Below are 10,984 nucleotides of genomic sequence, written 5' to 3' on the forward strand. Positions count from 1 at the left end.
ATGTATATATAAAGTAATCCCTCATTTATCCAGACATAATAGAGCCGAAGGGATGTCCGGGTAGTGGCAAGATCCAGATAATGAACACTATTCCCCAACCACACCCATACCCTACCTATGGTCACCTCCATCCAATACCTAACTTATTTGCGTAGTACCTATCAGTGGTGGGCAGCGCAAACGAAGAAGGGCCTTGCGCAAGCCACAGTTCACTACCTTGCGCAAGCGCAAGTGCGCAATCTGACAAATATTTAGCTTGCGCAGTGTTGCAAAGCACAAGCACAAACCATTTGCATATATTTGTGGGAATTACTGTAAAATATTGAGATACAGTATTTAAATAAAATTGCATACTTACCTACTTACTTTTATTTATTATTATTATTTTCTATTATTTGTAATTTGTGCAAGTGCGCAATCTAATATTCAGCTTGCGCAATGTCGCTACGCACTAGCACAAACTATTTGCATATACTTGTGGGAATTACTGTAAAATATTGAGATATTTAAATAAATTAGCATACTTACTTTTATCTATTATTATTCTGTCTATCTATTGCCAGATGCTTTAATCCCGTAAGGAGTGGCCACTGGCCACAAACAAGCAACAAATCGCCTCCACGTTGCCCTGTCTCCCGCCATTTCATTGCCCTGCTCCCAGCACACACACCCATCTCTCATATACTTCTCCACTCCATCCCTCCATCTCATCCTTGGCCCCCTCCTCCACCTCACTCACATACACTCTCCTCGTTAGTCTCTCACTCTCCATCCTCTCCACATGGCCAAACCACCTCAGTGTGTTTCTCCTAACACTACCTATCACATCCACATTCACACCACAATGCTCCTGCACTTCCTTATATGTCAGTCTGTCTCCATGTAACTCCACATCCACATCCACACTACAACACTCCTTCACTTCCTCATTTGTCAGTCTGTCTCTCCATGTAACTCCACATCCATATCCACACTACAATGCTCCTTCAATTCCTCATTTGTCAGTCTGTCTCTCCATGTAACTACACATGCTTCTCTCAAATAACTCATTTATTTCCACAGCTCTCACTCGTGACTTGTGTCCCTCCAACAAGGTCAAAGCTTCACTTCCCTACATTAGAGTTGGTATCACAATACAGTCTATATATATATATATATATATATATATATATATATATATATATATATATATATATATATATATATATATATATATATATATATATATATATATATATATATATATATATATAATATATATATACAGTATATATATATATATATACAGTATATGTATATATATTTATATATATATATATATATATATATACACAGTACCCTCGCATCCAACACGGTAATATTGTCATGCATGGGTCCCGTGTTGGACCAAAAACGTGTTGGACAAACAACAGAGCTTATGGGGAAAAATGAATTATGTCAGCAACCCTAGGAAAAGTCACCTTAAATACCTGCCGTATACCTATTGGTACTACTGTAATTATAATAAATGGTACTGTGCTATGAATGATAACTAACCTTTTAGGATAGTGTTGGTGGGGTTGCTGGGAATGGAAGGTGGTATCCAAGGCTGTAGGTAGTCCTACTGGGTCCCCGGAGGATGGCTGCTGGCGTCACTAGCGGGTAATGGCTGCTGCTCCTCCTCAACCTCCCTCATAAATCCTCTGAAATCACAATCAGAATCACTATCTTCGTCCACAGCCATGGAAGGTCCTGTTTCTGCCTGTCCTGGCACTCTGTAAGCCTTTGCTGCTGCCAGAATCTTATCTTGGTTTTTTATTATGGTCCTCACGTTGGCTTCATTCATGTCGTAGGCCTTGGCAATGTCAACTTTCCTCTCCCCTTTCTTCTTCTTCTCAATGCTTTCTAGCTTGGTGGCCTGAGGGAGGTGCCGCTGCTTCTTGGGGTTCTCATAAGGCTTCCTAGGCATCGTGAGCAGGGTAAAATGCAGTAACAAGGGCAGAAAATGCTGCAAGAAAAAGGCACCTTCCAATGCGAATTATGCGACTGAGTGGCGTTGTGGCGGGAGAAATTTAAACAAAACATCACGTGAGAGCAGAAGCGTTTTTTATTGGGTGACATCATGATCATCTCACGATAGTGGGCGGGGGAGGCTACTTGATCAGAAGTTTTTATTGGCTGTCAGCATCACGGGAACGTCCAGTATGACCGTGTTGGACCAGGGGTGATCGTGCTAGAGGCGAACTCTGCGGATTTCGCCCACTTCTCAGAGCTCCGTCCGTGTTATGCTAATGCACCCGTGTTACAGTAATTAAACTGAATTAAATCTTACTAATTATTGCTGTCCGTGCTGGACACGAATCGTGCTGGACAAATGGACAAACACGTGTTGTACACGAGGGTACTGTGTGTATATATATATATATATATATATATATATATATATAATATATATATAATATATATATATATATATATATATATATATATATATATATATATATATATATATATATAATATATATATATATATATATATATATATATATATATATATATATAGTGGTAGGTGGTGGCGACCATCATCCACTCACTTGATGTAATGCTGCCTACTCCTTCCTTAGCCTTTATCATTCTTTTTCTGTGCCTGCCCTACTCTCTTCCTATTTCTCCCATCTTTCCTGTCATTACTTAATGCTTTTCTTTCCGTTACAGTTGGCTTTACATTGAGTGACAAGCCAAATGGTTTCCTGTAAGCCAAGAAACCATTTACAACACTGTGTGGTGACCATACAACCAAACCATACGTGCTCCCTACGTGTCAAGTAGGTTGGTGGAGGGTTAGTGCCCCTCCCTGTAAAACAAATAACTCAGTCAAATGGCCACCCCATATGGGATTATGGTGTCTGGCAATAGATAAATAGATATATATATATATATATGCACACACATATACAGTAGATGCTCAATTTAACGAACTAACTCAGCCAACCCATATTCTGTTTTCTCTTATTTTCTACAAAATTGAATTCCATAACTAAGGCTTAATATAAGGAAATCTTTCTTGGTATTTTGAGTCACTTTCTGCTAAATCCTCGAAGGCAACGGTCAAGCCAAGTTACCGACAATGCACACACAAACCTAACAAACTATGCTCACACTCGGTGCTACACACAGCAGTCTGAACCCGTAATTAATACCCCCACATAAATGCATTATTGTGTACATGTTAACAGTGATACATACAGTAATGACATAGTAATAAAATATCCACACATAAAGAATAAGGTGAGTATAGTAGTGAACCAAACATATAGTAAATAGGGATAGCAAACTACAGTAAGGCTTTATTCCAAAAGTAGGGGTTCTGTACTTCCTGCAGAAATATGCCTGACACAGGTAGCCATACTGGCCCTCCCAAACCTGTGTCAGGCCTTGGGGTGGTTTATTCACTTTAAGGGTCACCCTCCAACAACATTCGAGGTGGTACAGGGGTGACAGAGGGGCTGGGGAGCATCATGGATGTTGCACCAACTTTTCAATTATTTCCAAATTTCTGGGCAAGAGAAAGCCTCACCCTCTCCTTCTTTTCCTGAACCATAGGCCTGGTTTATAAAATCTTTGGTTCACTGGAGAGAGAGAGAAAAAAAAAAAAAAAAAAAAAAAACACAGAAGGCCACAATGCCAAGACAAAGCTGCACACACGCTGAGCAGTTGTTTATTGTCGGGGGATCACATGAAGGCTGCACTGATGACTGCATGGGCCGAGCAACGCTGCCAAGTCCCCATCGCTACGGAGGCAGCATAGCAGGGACATGTGGCAGCACCGCACACCGCTGCTCAGTGGAGTGTTTCCGTTATGGGTTCAAGGACATGCTCAATTTGTGGGACTCTTTCCGGTAATTCGGTGGTTTTTGGAACCCCTACACCCCGGTTGATGTGTATAACTGTCACGATTTTGGGTGTGGAGCAACACGGTTGACGTGTACAGCCGCAAGCTTCTTCCCGCCACCCTTTGAACCCACGACTGTTTTCTGCGACAACCACAGGGTAAGTAAATGCCCAAGGTATCCCACTGGCATGTTGCTCAATCTGGTAGAGTGTAGAGTGATGTCTCTCTCATCCTCCTCGTCCAATTCCACTTCCCCACGCTCGGGGCTGATTGGACTGTTGACTCCCATGAAAGTTGTGCCCATGCAGCCAGGGAAAGGGCTCAGTGACTGAGCAGGTGTGTGGGAAATTATAAATAGTAATCAGGTATGCACTTTTTTTTTTTTTTTTTTTTTTTTTTTTTTTACATAAGTGAAATGTAAGATATTGTAAGTTATATCTAGTAAGTGTTATAAGTGTTCTGTAATAAGTTTTACAAGTGCAATGCAATAAGTGTTACTGTTTATGGTTATGTGTGAAACAGTGATTGGAAATACTTTGAGTAACCCTACTTGCTACATGAAAGAAAACCAAGAGTGTGTGGGCTAGAAAGAAAATGACCTGGTTGGCTATAACTAAGTTCTTCACTCGTTACTCAGAAAATAATGGTGAATATGTGAATACGCATATTTTTTATGTGAAGTAAAAAAAATGTAGGTTGTGTATAACAGTAACATTTTCACGATGCCCCTGATTAGTACAAATTAGTCACAGATTTAGTACAAGTAATTACCCCACTCAACCATACTGCATGAAACAACCAAAGCATTTACTTCTCAGAGTGCAATTACCCATAATCGTGATGTTGAGTGCAAATATAAGTGCCGTAGTAAAGGAAAATTATTATAATTGATGCAAGAAGTGAGAACAGAAAATCAAAGACCTATTCTTTTCCCACACACCTACGGGGCATAGGGGCACTACAAAACGAGCAGAAAACCATATGGACAGCCACATGAACAGGGTGATGACCCATCCTTAGGATGGTGAGTAAGGAAAAGATGAAGATTGAGTGGAATATTCTGGGTTTCTCAAAGGAAGGCCGGGCAGTGTTACAATTACCACTCCGGTCAGCACTGCCAATGCTAGCCAGCGAATCCAAGGTCACCGGCAATGACACATGATCGGAAACAGCCCGCCAAAGCATGGAAAACCAGTCATCTTTAACTTATCTACTCATCGACAGGACCATCTGGAGACATGAAGATATTTTCATTTGAAAGAGGAAGAGTTGGTGAGTCTTATGTATCTTTAATTTTTTCTCTAGCAATTATAGTGCAGGGGTTAATGGAATTGAGCTCATTTTAACAGAAATTTTGCTTTAAATTGAGGGGAAAGATACTGGAAGAAAATTATTCTGTTATCTACGGCTTCTGCTAAATCTACATTTGTTAAATCGAGCATCTACTGTATACTGGATATGTGTGTGTGTGTATATATATCTATATCTATCTATCTATTTATCTATCTATTTATCTATCTATATACAGTATATGTATATATACAGTCAATCCTCGTAAATCATGCGTCCATAAATCACGGATTCATAAATCATGGCTAAGTGGCTGACAGACTGCTGGCACCCTTAAGTCACTGTTAAGTTACGAAAATCGCGGACCTAGGCACCCAAGTGGGCCTTTTCTGAGGAGAATCGTAAACCGTGGCATTCAATTTGAAAATCGCGACCCAACAACCAATTACCACGCATCCCTGGTGGCAAGTGTGCATACTAATGCCGCCATGTTGTTGTTGTTCTTGTCCCGCCAGTCCACACACTACAGACCGACGTCATGGAGTACGAGAGTTAGCTGCCTATTTTGTGCAACTTTCCCCCGCCTCCTACCTGCCATGGCCCCTCCTGACCCCCCAATGAAGCGCTCTAAGCAGTATGGTGTCAAGAAGCTGCCGCAGTTGTCGTACAGTCAACTTTTGGAGCTCATTTGCCGGTTGAGAGGGGAGAGAAGTTTTCAAAGCTGGTGAAAGAGTTTGGGAAGAACAAGTGCGGAGAGGTTCTAAGTTTTTCCCAACACCACCTCACTCCATTCACTTAAGCAATTTCGTCATAAGATTAAGGTTAGATCCCTTAATACATGCACTGAATATTCCTAAATTTGTATGATTGTGTTTGATGGTGCCTAGATAGGTGTAGGTAGGGTGCTGTGGGGGCGAGTTGGCCAAAGTCCAGACCCAAATTAATTTTTCACATAAGAGTTATTATTCATAAATCACGGAATTCATAAATCACGGCAGTGGTCCAGACCCAAATTGCCACGATTTACAAGGATTGAGTATACTGTATATATATATATATATATATATATACAAGTATGTAATATATATACTGTAAATTTAAACAGTATACCCACGCTATATTGCTCTAATTGGGGGAAACCTGATTTGATAAATCCAAGGGTCACCCCCCCTCCCCGGGAGGATTTCAAACACTTGATTGAAAATAAATGACTGCAGTGTCATATTCTAGTACTGCAAATGAAAACTATATCCATTTTACATAGCTTGGCCCATAATTTCACCTTTTTGCAGCTTATTTCATATCCTTGTCATAGCATGTCTTGATGCCTAGTACAGTATTGCTATACTGTATAGTAATCTGTTATTACAACTCAGCTATCACAGTGGGGAGAGGACAATTTCAGGCCAGTTTGGAGTAAAAAGGGTAGGAAGCACATGTGCTGTACACTGTACCACTCCATTTGTTGATCTTGTTTCAGTATAGCCGATGAAATTTGGGTGGGCTCAGTAGCATTCAGTATGATATATCCAAAATCTGTTACATTGAGGTTCTGAATAGCAAGGGTGTACTTTATATATATGTGTGTGTGTGTGTGTGTGTGTGTGTGTGTGTGTGTGTGTGTGTGTGTGTGTGTGTGTGTATGTACTCACACACACACACACACACACACATATAACCTGACACATAATATTTGCCACTTAATACTTTATTATAGCTATTAACAATCAATAAGTCTTTTTACTAACAGTACAGTATTACACTCTTATACATGCACATTCATATCATATAGTTTTAAATTGTACCATTTATAAAGGCTCCAACATGCTAGCATGCTCTAGCCTTGATCATCTATTGGTGGCTCTCCAGGTTGCTTGATTGCTGGCAGCTGCCCTGTTCAGTCCCTTACCCCTGAGATCACACATTATGACCTTGTCCCAGGATTTTTTTTTTGGTCTGCCTCTCACAGTCCTACTCCTGATGTTTGCATTTCTTATCTTCCACACCTAATTGTCATCCCCCATCGTCTCAGCATGCCCAAACCACCTCAGTCTGCCCCTCCTTATCACAGCATGAACACACTCCATTCCCATCCCTCCTCTCAACACATCAGTTGTAATCCTACCCCTCCCCCCAGGCCTTGCCTTCAAGGATGCATTACACATCCATCTAAGCATTGTCATTTCTGTATGTTTGAGCCAGTGAATATCCTCTTCCTTTACTGCTTAAGTTTCACTACCATACAGCATTACACTCCTAACACATACTTCATATAAAGATCCCTTAGCACGTAAGGAGAGCTCTGTCAATGTCAGGAGAGGCAACAGCTCCCTGAACTTCCTCCAACCACTTTTTAACCTAGCCACAGAACTAGCTCCAGCCCCACCTCCAGCACGTAACATGTCCCTCAAATAACCAACTCTTCTTCACTCACAAGAGACTCGCCAGCAAGACAATCCTTCCACGTCTGACAATCTCTATATGCTCTCCCCGAAACACTACACACACAAAATCAGCATTATCTCACAGTCCACCTTTAATACCATTATATCTCATGTGCACCCACTTATCACAAACTCTGCACAAGATGGAGTTACTTCCCATACACTTGTGGCAAACTGCACTTGGCTACTCCATCTGCTTTGACAGTACTGCCACCAGCCCTTGATATCACTTTTGTTTTATGTGTTTATTGTCAAACCCATGTGCCTCATTTCATCTCTCCATTCCATAAATCCATCCTCCACCTTCCTTTCATTTTCTAAAGCCACATGAGAAAGCTTCAAGCACCATGACAAATGATAAGAGGCTCAAGACTGACTCCTGATGCATGCCAACATTCATGGAAAACTCATCACTCAAATCTCCATTCACACTCACTTGGATACAAGCACTCACATACATACTCATAACCATTCTAACCAGCCAGTCCTTAATTCTAAACTTTCTCATTGTCCATTTCACCACCTCTTTGGGGCATGTGTCCAAGGTCTTGTCTAAATCATCTAAAACAAATTACAACTCCTTCTTCTTTCCTACATATTTTTCCTGAAGCTTTCAGACAGTGAACATGGCATTAGTGGTCCCTTAAACTGGTATAAACGTAAACTGCATCTCATCATTATTCACTCTTTCCCTTATCATACCTTCTAAAACTCTCTCCAGTACTTTCATTATCTGGTCCAGAAGTTTTATACCTCAATAATTGCATCTTTGGGGGGAAATTTTTCAGGATAGCCAAAGCAGGAACTTAAAGATTTTTGCTTCCCAATTAGCTGAATAACTGGTTCTTACAGAATAATTTACACAATGCCATATGAGCTTTTCTTTTTTTTCTTCATGAATGGAGGAGCTACTGTACAGTATATGTATATGATACATACATCCAGTGCACAGTGATTTAAAGTTCACGATAATTATTTTAATTACAGAGTTCTTTAGTCAAATAATGGAGGACTGAAACCTTTTGCAGCACCACAAGAATACCTAATGGACTGTCTGGTTTTGACATGCAGCAAGTTATCTCAGGAGCCTTTTTATGACATGCAGATTTCTTAGTTACCCAGTATTGTGCTATATTATGGAGGTGTCAGTAATCCTTAATTGAATGTAGCTTATGTTATAGTATCTTGGTACTGTATCACTTATGTGATGAATAATCCAGTGTGTTGAAGATGGCAGGCAGAATGAAAATATTAAAAAGGCTGAAGCATACTACTTCTTCATTTGAAATGAACAACTATCCAATTTCCTTTTCCCATCTTGAAGTGTTATCTATATCATACACAACTTTGCTTTAGATGTTGGTGTAAACACAATAATACTTGTATTACAGTACAGAAAGGTAGTGTTCATGACTGAGACATTTCAGTAGTAATACTGAAACCTCTTTCTAGTACAGTTTGATATTATATATTTTGAGTATTTTGGAAGTGGTGTCAGAGAATAGCAGTTATTGATATATATATACTGTATATAGTTTATGAACAAATTAAGTTGCACCAGATTACTTTCTTCATTAAGTGCTGTATCAAAAAATACTTTATTGCTTATCTGTTGTTGAAACAGAAAGAGGATGTTGCTTTTTTTTTTTTTTTTGAACAGTTGTTTTAAGATGTTTCATGATTTTTTTTAAAACAAAAGTTATGATCTGTCATTGATTTTAGAAATGTCTCAGTTATATCTAGCTGTTATATTGTGCTAATTACTCCTTGTGGCAAGACTTGTACTTCTAATTCTTGGGTGCTAGCAGCTTATTCATTTATACAGTATATAGCACATCATTAAGATGAAGTGCATGTAGATAAAGATAAAGTGCACCAGTACGTTCCAGCACAGTAGAACTTACTTCTTGTATTATCTTGAAAGAGATCAGTAAATTTGTAAGTTGATAGCACCTAAATATATTTTCTACAGCCAATGGTGTAATGAATATTTTGTTCTGAATTTTAATTAACATGGTTAAAATAACAGTGTGCATATTACTATAAACCATATTGTAAAGACAACTGGTGTTCAAAAATTTTATGAACAGCAAGTAGTAGCAGTAATAAATTCATAGCGATTTAGTAAAAGCTTCTAACAAATTTTTAGAAGTATAAAACTTGCTTCGTTTGAGCTGAGGCTAAACTCAGAAAGAGCCATATCACCATTTTATGCTCCACTGCATCGTATGGATTTCATGTTACCATATTACCAGTATATTTACAGGAAGTAACAAGAATTACAGGAAGTACTTAAAAAATGAACGTAACTTGATCCAAAATGTCTATTCCATTGATGGAAATTATTCATTGGACTATTGGCTGGTAGTTACAAACCGGGTGAAGAGTGGAGAGAGTGTCCCGGCTCTGCTAACTGTGTCATCCCCCTAGGTCCTCCTGGGTCCGTGGCTCGCGAGCCCGGCTACCCTCGCTATTCGGATGAGAGAGGTAATGCCCCAGGCAACAATCCGTCCCAGTAGTTAGTGTGGGCCTTCTGGTTTGGCCACTGATAGCCACAAAGCTTAAGTGGCCAGCCAGTATGGTCCACCTACCACGTCAGCACTTCACCTGCTGGTATATTCAGTTGTGCACTGCTGTGTTGACCCTGGGTTTCCATGTGTGCCTCATCTGACTGCTGAGAATTCACCCTTATCCTGTCCCTCTTAAATCATCTGTATTCTAACAACTAACAATATTAAATAAATTCTAGGTAGTAAAGAAACCTACGGCTAAACACTGCTGTGCATTTTAGTAGGGCACATTTTTTTTTTTTTTGCATTATTTTTTGCATGAATGGTATTGGTTATTACAGTAAGACCTCACTATAACGGACTATTTGGAACTCAAACCATTCCAAAAAATAGGAGATTCCAATAAAAGTGACATCTGGACTTCCCCCTCTTAATCCAGTCTTTTTCTGATATATCAGACATTAGTCCAGATTGCATGAACGGTTTTTAAACCGTGTGTTATAACTTCGCTACATTAATCAAATGGTATAATATATATAATAACAGTGTTCTGTACACTGATAATCATGTTTTTTATTTACCTTAGTGTGGTGAACATAGCTGAAGTGGTCAGGCAGTTTGGACTGCTTCAGGCTTTATCGGACTTTTTCCGATATATAGGAATTTAGTCCGGTAGCTCCTCGAGTCCGATAAAAGCGAATTCCAGTCTATTGAAGTCCTTTATATCGAGGTTTTACTGTATTAATTAATTTTAATTACTAACCCCTTTGTGTTTGTGGCACGTTATTCCTTACCCCAAATTAATTTGCGTAATACAAACTACGTAATGATTGGTCGTTTAAAATTGACAAGTTTTTAAGTGCTGTATA

At 39.4% G+C, this 10,984-nt stretch overlaps 1 protein-coding gene across 1 annotated transcript in view; it reads left to right on the plus strand.

The window, feature by feature from the left end:
- The window catches only part of Ca-beta (Calcium channel protein beta subunit), a 719,185-nt gene that overhangs the window by 707,487 nt on the left and 714 nt on the right, over positions 1-10,984 (plus strand). Inside the window, exon 9 of the mRNA XM_080267425.1 lies at positions 10,036-10,092. Within this exon, the coding sequence (XP_080123551.1) occupies positions 10,036-10,092 (57 nt within the window). The remainder of the gene's footprint in view (positions 1-10,035; positions 10,093-10,984) is intronic.

Source organism: Coenobita brevimanus, chromosome 24, assembly GCF_032717465.1.
Source record: "Coenobita brevimanus isolate Jiangsu-jjx chromosome 24, ASM3271746v2, whole genome shotgun sequence".
Taxonomy (NCBI): Eukaryota; Metazoa; Arthropoda; class Malacostraca; order Decapoda; family Coenobitidae; genus Coenobita; species Coenobita brevimanus.